Genomic DNA, 20,440 nt, shown 5'->3' with positions numbered 1-20,440 from the left:
TAAGAAGTTTTGTTTCAATAACATTGTGTGGCATGGTGTTGACGACTAAACGTGTAGCATTGCATAAACACTGTTTAGTGTTAAGGTTTCTTAATAGCATGATTATTGTTCCGTTTTTAAGGCTAAGATTGTGTTGTGTTAATCCGGCTGGGTTAATAGTGTTCAAATATTCTAAGGGGAAATTAAGATGGTCATTGTCGTCATCAGAGTCAACTTTGTCAGAGCTTAGAAAGAGCTGTGCAACTCCAGGAAGTAATGAAATGACCTGGTTACTAATGTGATCAACATTAATATTTTTTGGACATAATATAGTTTGTTGTGTTAAAAGGGGTATTTGGTGTAATGAGATTGCTGTTCCAAATATCTCCATAACTCTTTTGAAAGCAATGCCAATTGTCTGCGTATTTTAAGGTGGACTGCAGAATAGCCGAGCGCATGGAATGTGGAACAATAGCTAAGCACTGTGTAAAATCTCCCCCTAATAAAAGTACCTTTGCTCCAAAGGGAATATTATTATTTATCAACGTTTGTAGAAGTTTATCAATGGTGTTGAGTAAGTATGAACTATTGTAGGATCTAATGCAGTTCATAAAGTTTTCACTTTCAGGTACTTCGTCAGTTAGAAGCTTCTGTAGATATGCAGGATATGAATGTAAAGGAGGCAGTCTAACTTGACCCTTTTGACAATAACGTGTAAATTCATTACTTGTATTGCTAGTTGTTTCTTCAGGGAAGTTAAGTGAATGATAATGATTGTAAATGACATTCAGTAATCCCAATGAATTTTCATGAATTGCGTTTATTTATTTTGTCCCTTCGCTGCCGTTTTTGTATCTCTGAGACTCGAGGTGTTTCGTTTTGAACCCTTGCCTGTTTCGATGCAGCACTTTGAGACGCGTGCTGTATGCGTGTACGTTCATTGTGTCTGTCCATCTGCGCTAGTTTCTGTTAATGTGTTAGATGAGCTTTGCGTTTTTGGAGCCGAGACATTTTTTCTTCCGGGGTTTCAGAAGCGCGTTGTATGCGCTGACGTGTATTGTTTTTTTTTCATGCGGGTTCGTGTGTTTGGTCCCGTCACTTGAGCCGTATCGTTTTGTACCTGTGATCGTGAATTCATTACTTGTTTGTTCTGCAGCGTTAGATATATGGATAAGTAATAAGGAGGATCGCACTCACTGTTAATATGGAGGCTTTTCTGTGGTTAAACGGTTAATAGTGGATCAGTATAATGAGATCGACCTATGCAGCCTAATTTGAATGTGTTCAGATGACGTATGTTTAATACGGACGGTTCGTTTAGTAATGGGCAGGGTTGCCACCCGTCCTGTAAAATACGGAATCGTCCCGTATTTGAGAATGAAATTGCGCGTCCCGTTTTGAATCAATACGGGACGGGTTTTGTCCCGTAATTTTTTTATCATTTTTTTTAAAGCAGCGTCTCATGCAAATCATCTCACACGCATTTTATGAAGATGCCTCCTTTCCTACTTTTGATTGGGTAATACTTGATGTCATTGTTAGTTTGATTGGTCTTTTTAACTGTCCAGTGAGGAGGGCGGGTCTTTTAAGTAGAGTCTGCAAAGTGTTGGCACTGGGATGTGGCCCCCGCTGCAGTATGCGTCCCTTATTTTTTTGTATTAAAAGTGGTAACCCTAGTGGGGCTTTGTGTCTCATTTCTTATTTATGTTAGTGTGGTCGTGGGTCCGAATCCTCGTTTTTGTGTATGTTTAGTGTGCTATGTCTGTAGTCTGTCCCGTTTTGTGTCCAATGGGTTTGTATGGCGCTCGCGTCTGACCTCTTTTTTTTTTTTGTGTGCTAGGGGCATGTTGCCTCACTTTTTTATCTTTGTTAGTGGAGGGGGTGTTTGTTTGTAGTGGGTCTGAATCCTCTTCTTTGTGTGCGTAGCGTTTCGTGTGCTATGGGTGTTCTAGGGGCGCGTTGCCTCATTTCTTATTGCAGTTACTGCAGGGGGGCTTTGTGTGTTGTGGGTCTTAATTCTCTTCTTTGTGTGTGTTCCGTTTTGTGTGCCATGGGCTTCGTGCACACAGCGCCGGCGTCTGATTCCTTTTTTCTGTGTGCTATGGGCGCCTCATTTCTAATTTTACGTTGCTTCCCATGGGTGCGGCGCTGTGTGCGTCGCCGGCATTTCACTCCTTTTTTCTGTGCTGACTCCTTTTTTCTGTGGTCGTGGCGCCTCATTTCTTTGACTCCTTTTTTCTGTGCTCACTCCTTTTTTATGTGGTTGCAGCCGCCTCTCGCGGCGCCTCATTTCTTGGGGCACCTGCGCAGTATGTCTTTTTGCGGCTACGGCCCATGGCCGGATGTCCCTGCGTCCATCCGGTTTACCATTCTCGGTTAGTAATGTGGATCCCTCCAGATCAGAGAACTTCCAGTTCCATTGTCTCAAAACACCACTCACAGCTATAGTTATTTCCAGTTTCAGATAAAAAGTAACAGCGTCAGATCTGGGGTGGGTGTTGTATCGTGATTGTGACAGAGAATAAAAGTGAAAAAAAACAAAAAAAAAACCTAACATTTACAAGTACTATAAATTTACATCGGTTGTTACAGACACAAATCAAATGTATGTTTTTATTGTATAATATTAACAATAAATCACTACTCAAAATGGTAAATTTGGGGGAGAGATGGTTTCGAACTCACAATCTCTGGATTAGAACTCAGCAGTTCTTACCGCTGCACCACAGAAGCTTATTGTATTGCATTTGTACCTTTTGTGAAAGTGTTTATATTGTCCATCAGCCTTCACACATTATACAGTTCATGTCTACAGTTTGTCATTTATTACTAAAACATGAAAAACGTTTCTGTTTTAACAATGTGTTTACATAGATTGTTGTAGACACGGAACACACATGAAATTAAATGCTCTATACAATTCTAGGTAGCTCACTCCCAGATAATCAAGGCTTGAACTGGGAGAACTTCTTGACCGTTCTGCGGCGGTTTGGTTCTGGGTTGGGGATGGTATGGCAGGCTGCTCGCTCTTATCAACACATTTACAAGACAAAAGAAGCTGACGGAGAGGTGCGAAGGGATTTAAGGTTGGCCGGGTTTACGAGTTTTTTCGTAGGCTCTGGTAATTCTAGTGTTAAGATATGTGATTCATTTTCTCCCTTTGTGGATTTCCGGCTACAAATACGCAAACTGTATTACATATATACTATATTACATGTATTACTTTGTATATATATATACAAAGTAATCTGCACACTACACTCTGAACTCCTACCTCTTTTAGTTTGATGTCCAGTCTCTCATGTGGTACCTTAATAAATGCTTTCTGAAAGTAAAAATAAATAATATATGTACCAGGAAACCTGGTAGTGGAATGGGTAAGTACAGGAGAGTATACGGAGGAAGAAGATGGCGAAGAAGAAATGGGATAGTCAGAGGAATGGAGAAAGTAGACAACAGTACAAGGAGAAGAGAGAGGTAGCGGAGGCTAAAGAAAAGAAATATGATGAGTTGTATGAGAGGTTGGACACTAAGTAGGGAGAAAAGGACCTGTACAGAATGGTGAGAACAGAGGGACCAAGCTGGAAAAGATGTGTAGCAGGTTAGGGTCAAAAAGGATAAAGATGGAAACATACTTACAAGCAAGGAGGTTGTGTTGAGAAGTGCAACAGATTAGCAAGGAGGAAGTGAGGACAGCTATGAAGAGGATGAAGAACGGTAAGGCTGTTGGTCCAGATGACACACCTGTGGAAGCATGGAGGTTTTTAGGAGAGATGGCAGTGGAGTTTTTAACCAGATTGTTTAATGGAATCTTGGAAAGTGAGAGGACGCCTGAGTTGTGGAGACGTGTACTGGTACTGATTTTTTTAACAAGGGGGATATACAAAGCTGTAGTAACTACAGGGGGATAAAACTGATCAGCCACAGAATTAAGTTATGGGAAATAGTAGTGGAAGCTAGGTTAAGAAGGGAGGTGATAATTAGTGAGCAGCAGTATGGTTTCATGCCAAGAAAGAGAACTACAGATGCAATGTTTGCTCTGGGGATGTTGATGGAGAAGTATAGAGAAGGCCAGAAGGAGTTGCATTGTGTCTTTGTGGACCTGGAGAAAGCATATGACAGGGTGCCTCGAGAGCAGTTGTGGTATTGTATGAGGAAGTCGGGGGTGGCAGTAAAGTATGTAAGAGTTGTACAAGATATGTACGAGGGAAGTGTGACAGTGGTCAACTCAGCAGTAGGAATGACGGATGCATTCAACGTGGAGGTGGGATTACATCAGGGACTGGCTATGAGCCCTTTCTTACTTGCAATGGTGATGGACAGCTTGACAGACGAGATTAGACAGGAGTCACCTTGGACTATGATGTTTGCTGATGACATTGTGATCTGTAGCTAGAGTAGGGAGCAGGTTATGTGCAGAGGAGAGATGCTGGGTATATTGGGAAACGGATGTTAAAGATACAGCTGCCAGGCAAGAGGAAAAGAGGAAGGCCTGAGAGAAGATTTATGAATGTGGTGAGAGAGGACATGCAGGTGATAGGTATGACAGAGGAAGATGTACAGGACAGGAAGATATGGAACTAGATGATCCGCTGTGGCAACCCCTAATTGGAGCAGACATAAAGAAGAAGTAAAACATGACCTCCCTCATCTGAACCCATGCTGACTGTTCAGTAAAACTCCTGTTTTCCCATGTGTTTGTTGCTCAATCTTCCATTATTTTACCTGTGATGCATGTAAAGCTTACTGGCCTAAAATTACTTGGATTTGCCATTTTATATAATTGGATAATATTTGCTATTTTCCAGTCCTCTGGAAATTACCCTAGTGCACAGTGACTTGCTAAAAATATGCATCAAGAGTTTACATATGTATTCACAAAGCTTCTTAAGCACTCAAGGATAAATATCTAGTACCGGTGATTTGTTGGATTTCAGCCTATTTAATCTGAGCAGTACTTCTCTCTCTACAATTTCAAAACACCTCCGTATCTCTTTAGTAATCCATTTTACCACTGGAAGGTTGTCCACTTCCTCACAAGTGAAGACCTCAGAAAAATGCAAGTTTAGAACATCTTCATTAACAGCAGTAATGTACAGTGCATCCGGAAAGTATTCACAGCGCATCACTTTTTCCACATTATGTTATGTTACAGCCTTATTCCAAAATGGATTAAAATTCATTTTTCTCCTCAGAATTCTACACACAACACCCCATAATGACAACGTGAAAAAAGTTTACTTGAGGTTTTTGCAAATTTATTAAAAATAAAAAAACTGAGAAATCACATGTATATAAGTATTCACAGCCTTTGCTCAATACTTTGTCAATGCACCTTTGGCAGCAATTACAGCCTCAAGTCTTTTTGAATATGATGCCACAGGCTTGGCACTCCTATCCTTGGCCAGTTTCGCCCATTCCTCTTTGCAGCACCTCTCAAGCTCCATCAGGTTGGATGGGAGGCGTCGGTGCACAGCCATTGTAAGATCCCTCCAGAGATGTTCAATCGGATTCAAGTCTGGGCCACTCAAGGACATTCACAGAGTTGTCCTGAAGCCAATCCTTTGATATCTTGGCTGTGTGCTTAGGGTCGTTGTCCTGCTGAAAGATGAACTGTCGCCTCAGTCTGAGGTCAAGAGTGCTCTGGAGCAGGTTTTCATCCAGGATGTCTCTGTACATTGCTGCAGTCATCTTTCCCTTTATCCTGACTAGTCTCCCAGTCCCTGCCGCTGAAAAACATCCCCATAGCATGATGCTGCCACCACCATGCTTCACTGTAGGGATGGTATTGGCCTGGTGATGAGCGGTCCCTGGTTTCCTCCAAACGTGACGCCTGGCATTCACACCAAAGAGTTCAATCTTTGTCTCATCAGACCAGAGAATTTTCTTTCTCATGGTCTGAGTGTCCTTCAGGTGCCTTTTGCCTTTTGGTAAACTCCAGGCGGGCTGCCATGTGCCTTTTACTAAGGAGTGGCTTCTGTCTGGCCACTCTACCATACAGGCCTGATTGGTGGATTGCTGCAGAGATGGTTGTCCTTCTGGAAGGTTCTCCTCTCTCCACAGAGGACCTCTGGAGCTCTGACAGAGTGAACATCGGGTTCTTGGTCACCTCCCTGACTAAGGCCCTTCTCCCCCGATCGCTCAGTTTAGATGGCCGGCCAGCTCTAGGAAGAGTCCTAGTGGTTTCGAACCTCTTCCACTTACAGATGATGGAGGCCACTGTGCTCATTGGGACCTTCAAAGCAGCAGAATTTTTTCTGTAACCTTCCCCAGATTTGTGCCTCAAGACAATCCTGTCTCGGAGGTCTACAGACAATTCCTTTGACTTCATGCTTGGTTTGTGCTCTGACATGAACTGTCAACTGTGGGACCTTATATAGACAGGTGTGTGCCTTTCCAAGTCATGGCCATTCAACTGAATTTACCACAGGTGGACTCCAATTAAGCTGCAGAAACATCTCAAGGATGATCAGGGGAAACAGGATGCACCTGAGCTCAATTTTGAGCTTCATGGAAAAGGCTGTGAATACTTATGTACATGTGCTTTCTCAATTTTTTTTATTTTTAATATAATATACATAACAAAAAGTGGAAAAAGTGATGAGCTGTGAATACTTTCCAGATGCACTGTACATACAGTGCCTAACTAAATTATTCATCCCCTTCAGTGTTATCTCCCTGTAATTGCTACAATCAAGGCAACCTTCTCTTTCCAGTTTGGGATGACAAGTCCTGTTTTCAAGTCAGTTGGGATGACACCCATCTCCCAAATGGAAGCAAAGATTGCTTGGTAATGCGAGGAGGACAGCCTTACCACCAGCATGGAGAAGTTCACCCCAGATACCACGGATCCCTGTAGCCGTCCCTATCCTCAGCTGGTTCGCCACCTGAGCAATGTCAGTGAGACTGGGTGGTTCTCAGCTAATTGGAGGATCACCATCAGAAACAGTGGACCCACAGATATCCAACTTCCTAGCCGGAGGATCAGTTTTAAACAGCTGCTCAAAGTAGCCAGCCCAGCAAGGCACAACTGCAGTGTCATCCATTAGGACCGTTCCATCACCTGCCCAGACTGTGACTCTTTGAGGAACAGATTTGGATTGGCATAATGCGTGCAAACACATTAGAAACAGCCTGATCTTGGAGCCTGGCCAAGTTCATTCTTCTAGTAGGTGGTAGCCTACTGGACCTAAGCTCGATTTTCAAAGTAGCAACAACAAGTCTGTGGTTAGAATTCACAAACTGCACACTTCTGTAATCCCTGCATTCTTGTAGTAGCTTCCACCATCTGCCCACGAGGATGTGATCTATCTCTTTCACTGCACCACCAGTACTGGAGTACCAAGTCCAAAGATGCGGCTCAGGGTGCTGGAAGCAGGATCCAGTGATCCACTGCCCCTACCTTTTGCAAAGTCAAGGAACACTGAGCCAATTTCACCATAGTCACCAGACCCATGGGGACTGACACAATCCTCTTAACCAGCCCTGTCAGTACCAGTGATCGCATTGAAGTTGCTCATGTCCAGAGGAGTGAAACTGTGAAAAAAATGTCTCCCTCACCAAGACATCACTGATCGTGGTTGAAGCATACACGGAGACAACAGACAAGGCAACCAAAGTGTGCCTTAACCTGAGTCTCATAATATACTCATTGACAGGAGTGGCATCAGACACCATCGGAAGGAGCCGATATACCACAGCAAATGCTACTCCCGGAGTATGACAGCCATTACAACGACCAGACCAATAAAAAGCGTACCCACCTACAGATATCTGGCCAGTCCCAGGTCTCAGAGAGTGCCGGCACTGAAATGCAGAGTTTACAAAGCTCCTTCAACATCAGAGGAAGATGGTCATCATGCTGGAGTTAAAAGACATTCCATGCACTTAATTGGAGGGGTTGCCTCAAATTAGAACTCAAGTGCCGTCTTGCAGTGTGCGACGCCTCAGCACCGCACCTTTTCTGATCCCCAGCAGGCCTGATCTCACTGGCTCTGCGGTGGTTTTGACTATTCCAGGAATGGGCTCCCAGGGGGCTTTCCCTAATCCCTTCATAATTCGAGCAGCCTTCCTGTGTGCAGCTGCAGCAGACCTACTCCCATGGAGAACAGAAAGGAGTTCTGTCTGTTGTTTCAGAGCTGTGTGAAGTTTTTATGTTGGCTGAAGTGCCAATCCTGCCACCAACCCTCAAGTCTTCCCTGCAAGTTTGAGTACCATTTGCAGGGCTGGATTTAGTTTAATGTCACATCTATCTGGAACTCTCATCTGAAAAGACATCTCCTCATTTATTGCATGCTTTATTTGTTTGTTTTTTTGTCTCCGATTATACAGGGTCACCTGGTAGAGAACACACACATATCATTATTGATATTTTGTGTTCTATTTGTTGAGTTATTTTTGTGATTATCATTCAATCTGCGTCTTTGGTTGTTTGAAACAGGGTGGTGAAGTGGTTAGCACTACTGCCTCACAACTCATATCAAATGCTTGCCTAGTCCTTGGGGACAATTAAAAGACCATCGTTCCATTATAATACAATCAAAACTAGTTCAGTTCCTCCTTCCTCGTTGACATCAATGTATTTTGCGGAGTTTGTCGAAGTTCTTAAACATTTCTTTGATTTCGCTGAACACAAGGGCAAAGCAAACGTCATAGGTTTCGCTTATCACTACTTAAGAAAATTCAGTGATTCATAATTAAGGGCATTTAAATCGATTTTTTTTAATCTCTATTTGAGTAACAAGTTTAAAAAGTCTTATTATTTGTTTCATTTAATTATACAAAAAAAATCCTTTATAACATCAATTGTTTATTGAAAATGTAGTTTCATTCTTGGATTCAGAATGTACCTAATTCACCTAATATTGTCAGTAACAAAAGTAATCCCATCTGAAAACATGCCTTTAAGAACAGTTATCGACCAGCACAAGGGGTTCTGAACCTAAAAAAAAATTCTAATTTCTATAAAAGTAGCAATATAGCACTAATAAAAACCTATTCAAATGTCTTAAACTATTTTTTATGTGTTTATTTATAAATATGCATCACAATAAATACAATCTGCATTGAATTTATAAATAAATTTGTAAGTAAATAGGTTTTCTTACCATCATATTGTCAAATATTTTTGTGTTATTCTGTACAGAAGATATTTCTTGGGATGACAATATATTGGATACAAATTTGCTGGTAAATCTATCCACAGTGGTAAAGAGTCGCTTCTCCAGGCTATTAAACCATAATCGAACCATGGCAGGTAAGTATTTAAGAGTTCCATAATAAACAGAGCAAGACAAATGTGGAATGTCTGATGACAAGAAGTTGGTTTCTGCAAAAAAAGAAAGTACGTTTACAAAAATACTAACAAGTTACTCTCAATAGTTATAACATTGATATTATTTCATAGGATTCTGACTAACATATGTACTGAATTAGTGCCATTGCTAAGATTATTACATCATTCCTTCAAGTGGTAAAATATGCAATGAAAAATCTTCCTTTAATTCATAATTAATTTGTTCCTTATAAACAGTGTGGAATATGGCTGGCCATTCACCCCGGCCAATACCCCAGCTGGGTGGAAGGGTGGCAACGCGTCTGGGAGAGGAGGATTGGTTTATTGTATTGGTTATTGATTATTTATGAGTATTGTGGAGAGAAGGGTGCTTGGTGCACAGTATTATTATAAAATAAATAATAATTGGATTTTTATCTGGTGTCTGACGTCTGATCTGAGGGTTTAAAGGGACGACAGTGCCTCTATCTTTCACAACAGCTGAAATTCTTGTAGAATTGTAATACATTTTTCCAATTTAAAAAGACAAAATATTATTTAGTACATTGGAATTCACTAATATTTGTATTTAATAAATGAATTTACAAAGACTTTTTTTGATTAATTAAATGTATGTCTAAATATATATATATATATATATATTTTGCATACTCACCAAACATGTTTAGGATCTGGCTCTCCGTAAAAAATGTTTTCGAATCCATATGGCAAGATTCTGTTGATTGCTCTGAATAAGATGGATTGACCGGCATTAGCCGGAACAAATGGCAAAGCAATCTATTCAAGCATTTTGATTTTTTCAAATGGTAAGAATACAGGACTCTAAGCTGAAATAAAGAAGTTGAATAAATTGCTCATTTCATTCTGATGTATCCATTCATTGTATTCATACATTAAACAGTAAATACTCATTGTAACCACAACATTGCATGTCAAAAATTTAATGAAAGCAGCGTAACTCAATTTCTTAACCTTCCTCTAATATTTGTTATGAATGCTGTCACCAGGAAAAAATTGCTTAGGCTATGTTTGCCATACCTTTCTCTCAGCTGCTATACATCCACCCTAAAACATACAAGCAGTAGGATTCAAACTACAGTTGGTGGATTAGATGCCACATGTTGAGCTAAAGAGAGAACTCCCTAAGTCTGCTGCCATCATGGCTTCTGACACTGCAAGTGGTAAAGTCATGTGCAGCTACGAATACTAATCTGAGTAATTTGCCAAAGCATTTTCTGAGGTGAATTTGTTTGGCTTACCAGAGATCTTGTTTGCCCATTATCTTTCTGAAAACTTGCTGTGCAGTTTAGGTAAACTTTTTTTCCCCTAGCACTCCTCGAAGCTTTGCAACATTGCCACAGACCAGAGTGTCATTACAGAGCTGCAGCAGCCAATGTTGGATGGGACAGCCCCTGGAGTATACAATACCGATTCCTAGTAGTGGGTAGTATGCCAGATGAATCTCCTTTGAGTAGATCTCTTGTGATGAGAAGTCAAGCTAAATGACACCTTTTATTGGCTAACTTAAGAAAGATTACAATATGCAAGCTTTCTAGGTAACTTGGGCCCCTTCTTCAGGCAAGCAATAATGCACTGGCTATATTTTTAAATTCAGTTTAATGGCATCTTGATAAAAAAGGTATCAATTTCTATCAAAAACATGAAAATATCTGTGTGACCTAAAACTTTTGAGTGGTACTATACATTGGCTAAATTTTACAAATAAAGAAGTGGGAGCTGATGATGTCAGTGGTACCATAAATTGAAGAGTTGGAGTCAGAGGTTTAATGTGAAGACTCCACAGAACTGCTAGTAGCTACACATTCTTTTAGTCTGACAGATGCTTTGTTGCAAAATTAGTAATATTAATAAAGAACGTATCTCCAAATTATACCACTTCAAAGAACAGTATCATTCAATTACATTATAACACTGTGATATAGCGGGTCCATGGCTCAGAAGGACAGTACTTAAATAATTCATTTTGCATTGTCAGTCTCTGTGGGCACGATCGTGCAATCGCAGGGAGCTGATGAGATAATTGGGGTGACTTGCACCTGCACGTGAGGGTGTGATTGTTCTCAATTGCTTAATCCGCTTCCTGTGGTGCACAATTGAGACGCTGCTCCCATGGAGCCATATATGTATGGGCCGGCACAGAGGGATAAGGAAGGAAAAAGTAGAGACGTGAAAGAAAGGCTTGGAGAGTGAGAGTGCGAGTGCAGCATTGGGGGCAATGAAAATGAGCAGTCGAGCCAGATGAATGATGAGAGAGGTCAACGATCCCATGTGGAGTGAAGGATTGGCGCTCGAGGGATGGATTGAGCCCACTGATGATTTGGAAGAGTGGGTTCGATCATGGAGGAGTCTGCCCTATGGATCAAAGGGACTACAAGTGCGAGAAGGAAGACGGGAGGACAATCGACCCAAAGCGTTCTGGCAGACGCCGGCGGAAGGAGCCAAGATGGAGGTCGGTAGTGTGAAGACTGTGGCGGCTGAAGTCTCTCCCACTAAGCAAGCCTTAGTGGGAGTGAGCTGGAAAGACTGGAAGGAGCTGTGCTTGGCTGGTGTGACCCCAATGTCTGCTGCAGGATTTTAGTCTCATTTTAGCCTTGTTTTAAATATTTGAAATTTTTACTTTATGTACTATTTATTGAAACACTTTGTTGAAACACTGCACTGTGGACACTGTTTTTGTTTTATTTTTTTTAATAAAAGCATTGCTTGCACTTTGCACCTTCCCCTTGCTTCGTTTGGTGTCCTCATTGATCAGCTCATCCGGTTACATTAGTTTTGTTTTTTTTAATAAAAGCATTGTTTGCACTTTGTATCTTCCCCTTGCTTCATTTGGTGTCCTCATTGATCAGCTCATCCGGTTACATTACCGATGGTGTCGGGTTCAAGAGGCTCCCAAAAGTGAGAAGGGAGCATGGAGCAGGACCTGCTTCGTCACAAACACTTTAATGGAAGTCTTCCATTTGGAGGAATACACTCTTCCACAATCTTTGTTAGACATAATTTAATGATTAAACTGTATCTCATATATTCAACATGTAGTTATGAGTTGTTTATTGATTTATAATGGTTGCACTGTACTGATGCATAGAAACCGTTAAAAATCTGCATTTGTGAATAAGAGAGAGAAAGATAAAGAGGAACTTATCCTGTATGACTTCGTAACCACTCCAGAAATGTTGTATGGTTTTTCTCAGGAGAAGATTCAGTCTAGTTACTCTCTGTGACATGCAATGTAACTTCCATGAACTGCTGAGAAAAGTGCTGCACTCGAAACAAGTTTTCCCACATAAAATAATGCATTCTTTGGATAAGGTTATTCACTGTGAATATTTTGTCACATTGATTTTTATTTTTTATTTTCATTACTGTACACATATCTACACCTCTTCTAAATTATATCAGTATCATAAACAGTCACTTTTCTTAATTTTTAAGGCTCAGAACAGACAGTAAACAAAGACATAAAGAAAGGTGATGGAACCAATATAAAATTTATGTCACCTCAATCATGCACATCAACCTTGTACTCTAGAATACCTGAAAAGGGACCTAATTAGTCTAGGCTAGACAAAATTACTTCTGTTTACATATCAGGGAAGTAGGGGTTTATATTTTTGTGAACTGGCCTTACCTTAACCTCCTTGGTCTTAACCCAGAGTATTACTTGGGCTTGGAATTCTGTGTTATTACGGTTAAAACAGAGTTACACTCGGGGTGATGTATAATGATGCTTTTTACATATTTAAGCTCAAATTACTCACAGGACAGTATTATGCTGCCACCTAGTGGATGAAATAAAATCATGCTGCAAAAAAAACATGAATATACTGTATTTCTATGGATTCTGACAGTTTAATGTACCTCTAAAGTGGGGGTGGAAAGAAACAATTACTTCATTACTGTATTTAAGTACACTTTTCACATATCTGAACTTTAAGTAAATAGATTTAACTGTGGATACTATTGACTTTTAATCCATTACATTTTACAGCAAATCCTTCAATTTTCTACTCCACTAAATTTGTACATCATAATGTGTCGTATTTTACATTAACATGAAATTCATTTTTTCTGAAGGACTCCTTTCAGTGAATCATAGGAATCGATTCATGACCATGAACGAGTCAATTTAGTACAGCAGTATTTCTTAAACTATGGGTCGCAGACATGTCTCAGATGGGTGACCACTTAATTGTATGGTAAAATTAACCACGTTTACCCAAGCACAAATTCTGTATCAAGTGATACGCCACCCACTATCAATAGCACTATCTGAGGTTTCATTTCTGTGGCACTAAAATATAGTATTAATTCCCACCTGCCATCTGACAATCAGTGAAAAAATCAAACTGAGAAGAGTGACAGGAAAGACACACATAAGAAAAAGGTAGAGTGGAGGAAATAACAGACAAGCTTGTGAGGTGAAGGGATCATGGCACCAGTTTGAAATGTCAAAATACAAATAACAGGTGCAGCTAAAGGATGTGAAGATTTTCTAGGTTTTGTGGGGGGTGAGTCAATAGAGTGAGGGTATATAGTGTTGTGGCAGTGTAAAATACTAAATTAAATTTCAATGGACAAAAAAGACGTTTTATTAAGTTTAACATGTTTTAATGAATAAGACTTCCTTCTTGTTCTACTATTATAAAGGATTTCAGTAAATCAATCAACTGGTAGTGTGAAAGACATGTTTTTCCAAATCAACAAGATCACTGGAAAATATAGAGAAGGTGAGATAAGCAGTAGTCATTCAGCACACTGTCAGTAAAGTTAAACATTTCAAAATGGACTGTTCACTGAATTATTCAGCAAGATGTATCCTATATCCCATGTAAAGTACACAAAGTGTATATACAGTAATCCCTCCTCCATCGCGGGGGTTGCGTTCCAGAGCCACCCGCGAAATAAGAAAATCCGCGAAGTAGAAACCATATGTTTATATGGTTATTTTTATATTGTCATGCTTGGGTCACAGATTTGCGCAGAAACACAGGAGGTTGTAGAGAGACAGGAACTTTATTCAAACACTGCAAACAAACATTTGTCTCTTTTTCAAAAGTTTAAACTGTGCTCCATGACAAGACAGAGATGACAGTTCTGTCTCACAATTAAAAGAATGCAAACATATCTTCCTTTTCAAAGGAGTGCGCGTCAGGAGCACTGAATGTCAGAAAGAGAGAAAACCAAACAAATCAATAGGGCTGTTTGGCTTTTAAGTATGCGAAGCACCGCAGGTACAAAGCTGTTGAAGGCGGCAGCTCACACCCCCTCCGTCAGGAGCAGGGAGAGAGAGAGACAGAGGAAAACAAACATGCAAAAATCAATACATGCCCTTTGAGCTTTTAAGTATGCGAAGCACCGTGCAGCATGTCGCTTCACGAAGCAGCTGCACACAGAAGGTAGCAACTCTTTCAGCATTTTTAGACGAGTGTCCGTATCATCTAGGTGTGCGAACAGCCCCCCTGCTTACACCCCCTACGTCAGGATCAGAGAAAGTCAGCGCAAGAGAGAGAGAGAGAGAGAAACAAAAGTAAGTTGGGTAGCTTCTCAGCCATCTGCCAATAGCGTCCCTTGTATGAAATCAACTGGGCAAACCAACTGAGGAAGCATGTACCAGAAATTAAAAGACCCATTGTCCTCAGAAATCCGCGAAACAGCAAAAAATCCGCGATATATATTTAAATATGCTTATATACAAAATCCGCGATAGAGTGAAGCCGCGAAAGGCGAAGCGCGATATAGCGAGGGATCACTGTATTTTTTTGGAATAATTTGGCTTTTTTTCCTCCCAGTTAATGGAACTGTTAAATGGAAATTGGAGTATTTTAAACAACTTGCAAACTCACTTAGAAAAATTCAGTACTATTCATGGGACAAATTGTTCTTTATATGGCCATTGTTATTTGTTTCTTTTTAACTCAGTTGTCACTATGATAACAATCCTCTACTTGGGTCCCAGTATGGCACTGATATTCTAATTTGGGTCCTCAGAATTTAAGAACTCCTGCTTTACAGGTTTAAAGCACATGTGTGATACTGTCAGCATCTTTTGTTTAGATGTTTGAAGCGCAAGTGAAACTACTGCCTGTGTGATTCATTTTATTTAAAGCTAATTCATCATGATACAATACAGTAACAACACATTTATATTACAATGTATTAATTATTTTGTACAATTTTGTTGTTGCAATTGTTTTAAACAGACTATATAAACATAATAAACTAACAAGTTTATCAGCATAATCTGCATCATTCTTAAACAAAATGGCACAAACTGAACGATTTTTGTATTTAACACAATATACATTCAGCAGGCACACCTAAAGCCATATACTGTTCAGAGAATACAGTATGTTCGACAAGTACTTTAACTTTACTACTTAAGGTTGTAATAATGCGCCCGACCCAACACAGATTCACACTGGAGGCACACGTATAAAATAAATAAACTTTTTATTTTCTTCAGCTGGAGGGCACGCCTTCCCTGTGTCCCCCAGCCACAACATAGTCCCAAAAACACCAAGTACACCACACACTTCTCCTGCACCACCACTCCTCCCAGGCAACCTTGTCCTCCTCCACCCGACTCTGGCCCCTTGAGTGGTAGCTGCTGGCCCCTTTTGTAATTCACCCGGAAGTGCTCCAGATGCTTGATTGCCGACATCCGGCTACACTTCCAGGTGTGGCAAATATGCTGCCCAGACGGGCTCAGGAGTCCCAGCTGCAGCACCTGCGGGACCCAACAGGGCTGCACCCAACTCCAATTCCCGGGAAACTGAGGCACCACTCCAACCCAGGGGGGTGGCCATCCAGCATCCAAGGGGAGGTATAGCATCGTCCAGGGCTGCACCCCCTGAATATACAGTGAAGGGGCGTCCCGGCCTGGCATGGACTCCAGCTGTCTGCCACAAGGTATATTTTCTAACACATACATTCTTACTTTAACTTAAGTCAATGGGGTACTTAAACTTTTACCAGAGTACATTTTTGCTAGTTTATTAGTACTTTGTCTTAAGTAAATTGTGTATTTCTTCCATCACTGCTCTCTTTTAACTCATCAATAGTCATGAGTGGGGCAGAGCCTTCAACCAAACACACAATGGCATACAAGAAGCCATAAAATCAGTTTTCGAACAAACTGCAAATGAACTTTTGCTTGACTTGAGTGATGGTGATGACGATGAGAACTGGTCATCAAACATTAACACGAACAGTGAAACTGATGCATATGGCACTGTACAACCAACCTGCCATGATATGCCTGATGACTACAGTCACGTTAATGTGTCAAGCTGCATTGTGTGCAGCAGTGGACACTACACATACCTTTGCTAATGTAATTATGTTGACGTTTCTGTTACATAAAACAAAACTTTGCGTTATTTAAAAAAATTTATCTCGTTTTTCCAGGGGTAAACATACCACTAAGGAGGTTAATATGGAAGCTGACCAGGATTTTTACAACACATTTTTTAATTTATTACACAAATGTTTGAACATACTCATAGGATACTAATCTGCATCCACTTACATCCATTATGTTTGGGACAAAGACACATTTGATTTTCCCCCTCTGCTCCACCTTTTAAATTTACAAATCAAATAAGTCAAAAATGATTTAAGTTCACATTGAAAACTTTAAGGATAGTTTTTATATATGGTCCCCCCCATTTTGGGGCACCATAATGTCTGAGACATAGCAATGGTTGTTATATTAAAACAGTCAAATCTACTACTTTATTGTAAATCACTTGCATGCAATGGTTTCTTGATGCCTGCAATTTATAGATATTACCAGGTGCTGAGAATCTTCTCTTTTAATGCTCTACCAAGCTTCTAATGCAACAATCATCAGCTCCTGCTTGTTTTGGAGGCACCCTTACATTTTCTCTTCAGCATATGGAAGGCATGCTCAATTGGATTAAAATCGGGTGACTGGCTTGGCAATTCAACAATTTCCATTTTTAGCATTGAAAAACTCTTGCATTGCCTAAGCAGTATGTTTGGGATTATTATCTTATTGTAGGATGAAGCTCCGTTTAATGAGTATGGAGGCATTTATTGGAACTTCAGCAGATTTGATGTTTCTGTACAATTCAGAATTCCTTGTGCAATTGCTGTCAGTAGTTAACATCATCAATGAGGATAAGTGTGACAGTACATATGGCACCCATATATGCCAAAACCAGAACACCCCCAACACCATGTTTAACAGATGAGGAGGTATGCTTTGTGTCATAGCCAGTTCCTTTCTGCCTCCATGCTTTCCTCTTGCCATAACTCCAATATAGGTTCATCTTTATCTTGTTTGACCAGAAGACCATTTTCCAGAATTCTGTAGGATCTTGCAAGTACTTTTCGCAAACTAATCTGAATATCCTGTTTTATGACTAACTAATGGCTTGCATCTTTCAATGTGGCCTCTGTATTTCAGTTCATAAAGTCTTCTGCAGATAGTAGTCTCTGACACATACAAATCTGCCTCCTAAAGGCTGTTTTCGATCTGTCGGACAGGCATATTAGGCTTTTTACCTACCATAGTGAGGATTCTTCTGTCATCAGCAATGGAGGTAATGCTTGACCTACCAGTCCCTTTGTGACTACTGATCTCACCAATGCATTCTTTCTTCCTAATAATATTATATACAGATATTCCTAAAATTTTAGGTAATCCTAAGGATTTACCATTGTCTCTAATGAATTTATTCTTGTTTTTCAGCCTCACAATGGCTTCTTTGACTTTCACTGGCACAGCTCTTGTTCTCATGTTGTAATTTTTACACGGTCTGACTGAAATGTATTCAACTATCCTTATCAATTTTTTCAGGGAGCAAGATCTATCTATCTATCTATCTATCTGAGCTGAAGGGTGGATGGGAAGGAATAATCCATCCGAAATTTGTGATGCATCTTGTGATGTCATGTTGAAGGTAAATTCCAGCAACATTTCTGTGAGGACAAACACTTCAGCAGCTTTAAAAATCTAAGTGTACAGATGGCCACATGACACAATGTCCAACAAAATGCCCCTTTCTGCATCTCTTCAGTGACTATGACATTCTTTATGTGTAGCCAGAAATAACATCCTTGGAGAATGTGGATGATGTCATTCTTTGACTGTCTTTTGTTCTCCAAGAGGTAAATTCATGTTTCAGGCCCACTGAGAATAAACTCTTACTCTCAGCCTCATAACAGCTGAGCAAACTTAAATGCCCACCTGAAATTCAGTGATAGTGTGTTATTTAAATGCATACCACCGCACTGCAGTAACAAGTGAAACATTTCAATTTATCACAGAATAAAGATCATATATTTCCTGTTAATTTTCACTTAGGTATAGAAAGTGTCACAAAATATTGTGGGCAACACTTGCATATTTACATGTATTCACCTATATTTTAAGCCTTACAACCCTTTTTTGTCTGGCAAATTTACTGAAGGACTCCTGAGTAACAAATATTTTATTTGTTATAGTTGTAGCCACAGTTCTTTATATTGCCACAGGGAATTTACAAGAAACAATATTAACCATATGAGTTGATTATTGTAAATTTTAAAATGAAAAATTAAGTGTAATCTCAGTTTGTAAACAATATGAATACCATAGCACTGCAAAGGACAATGACAAAGTTTTGCATACTGTGTTTGCAGAACATACTTACCAAATCAAGGTATTTATTTTAAATGTATATGATAAAATACATTTCAATTTCATTTACATATGCTAATAAACATCAGTTGAGAAACAATGCCAATTACAGTAAAAATATTTATATTGCGCATATACATATACAGCGTACATCAAAAAATGTTTAATGAACTTACTTGTGAACAAGATGCCTTAAAAAAAGATATTATCAATTTCCAGGAAAGCAGATATCCCAAAACATAGTAATATTCATCACTTGATGACAAGACAGGAACAAACTCTCCCACCTGGACACCTTCCATAAAGTTATCCAAAAATTCTTCTGTAGTACTCAAGTACGACGTAAGTGCAGCAGGAGGAGACCTGAAGCATGAAAATGTCAAAGACATAATAAAATATTAAGTATTTATCCATTGTCACACAAGTGCAAGTAGGTACCTCTGGGGAGGCTCAGGCAAGCTCGCTGATACCAGGTGGAATCTGAAAGGAACACTGCCGCTAACAATATCTCCTACGTTGTTTGTAGCACTGAGCCATACCCAAAAAGCAGGCTCAGGGGTTATTTAAACAGGCTGACGAGATGAAATTCCCTGAAGCCAGATACTTTTCCCTTTTGTTTCTGTTTTATTTTCTTCTTGAGTTACAAGCTACTTATTAAAAGGGGTTATGGCTGGATTGGCACTGCAAAAATCGGCACCCAAGTCCAGAGATTCTGTCACACTTTACATCTAATTCTTACATTAGAATCTTGTATACTCTAAGAATTTATTGAATGTGTGCAGCTTGAAATTTTCTGTTAATCTGTGGGTGATGCTTTTAAACTCAGTACTTCTAATCTATTGCTTGTAAGAGAAATGTGGTGTACAGAACTATTTCATATGTGCTCAGTTCACAAGCTCATTCCTATTTGGTCCCATGTAAGCTGATGACCCCTTTACTTTTAGTATCTTTATACATGTCATTTTTGCATGAGCTCTGCTCAGGATTGCATTTCTCAGTTTTAGCCATCACTTATTTTCAGTTGGGTATAGTCACTTGTGATTAGTGTTCAGTTACGTAAGGGAGAGAAGAGTGTAATATTATAAAATGCTTATAAAGATGTCTCACCCACTGTGCCCTGCATCAAAGCATTGTACTAAAGCTTTCTGTTTCTAAGAACATCTATTTTTGACCTGTATTGATAAAAACCATTAGCCGTGTTCTTCCTACAGAATGTCTTTTATTGTAAAGCACATTGGCCACAGCATTCCTATGTTGTTTTTAATGTGCTATATAAATAAATTGACACTGACAAATAAACTTTCATTTAGTCCACTTCCTAGGTTTTATTTGAGTTAATACACCTTATTGTTTTTTAATTTCATTCTTTATGGTTTAGATTATACGCCTTTCCTTGTTAAATTTACAGGAATGAGTGTATTCAGGCTTATGGGGAATAATATTGAAAAAACATTCTTACTTAATTTAATTTTTAATCTTACTAATTTGTTAATATTTGG

At 39.6% G+C, this 20,440-nt stretch overlaps 1 protein-coding gene across 1 annotated transcript in view; it reads right to left on the bottom strand.

Annotated features, from left to right (window-relative positions):
- ltn1 (listerin E3 ubiquitin protein ligase 1) overlaps nucleotides 1-20,440 on the bottom strand; it is a 284,812-nt gene that overhangs the window by 8,217 nt on the left and 256,155 nt on the right. Inside the window, exons 25-27 of the mRNA XM_051925735.1 lie at nucleotides 19,118-19,304; nucleotides 9,930-10,101; nucleotides 9,087-9,307 (exon numbers count right to left, since the gene is read on the bottom strand). Coding sequence (XP_051781695.1) covers nucleotides 9,087-9,307; nucleotides 9,930-10,101; nucleotides 19,118-19,304 — 580 coding nt within the window. The remainder of the gene's footprint in view (nucleotides 1-9,086; nucleotides 9,308-9,929; nucleotides 10,102-19,117; nucleotides 19,305-20,440) is intronic.

This window comes from Erpetoichthys calabaricus, chromosome 4 (assembly GCF_900747795.2).
Source record: "Erpetoichthys calabaricus chromosome 4, fErpCal1.3, whole genome shotgun sequence".
In the NCBI taxonomy this organism is placed as follows: domain Eukaryota; kingdom Metazoa; phylum Chordata; class Cladistia; order Polypteriformes; family Polypteridae; genus Erpetoichthys; species Erpetoichthys calabaricus.
This window is presented reverse-complemented; position numbering and strand designations above follow the sequence as displayed.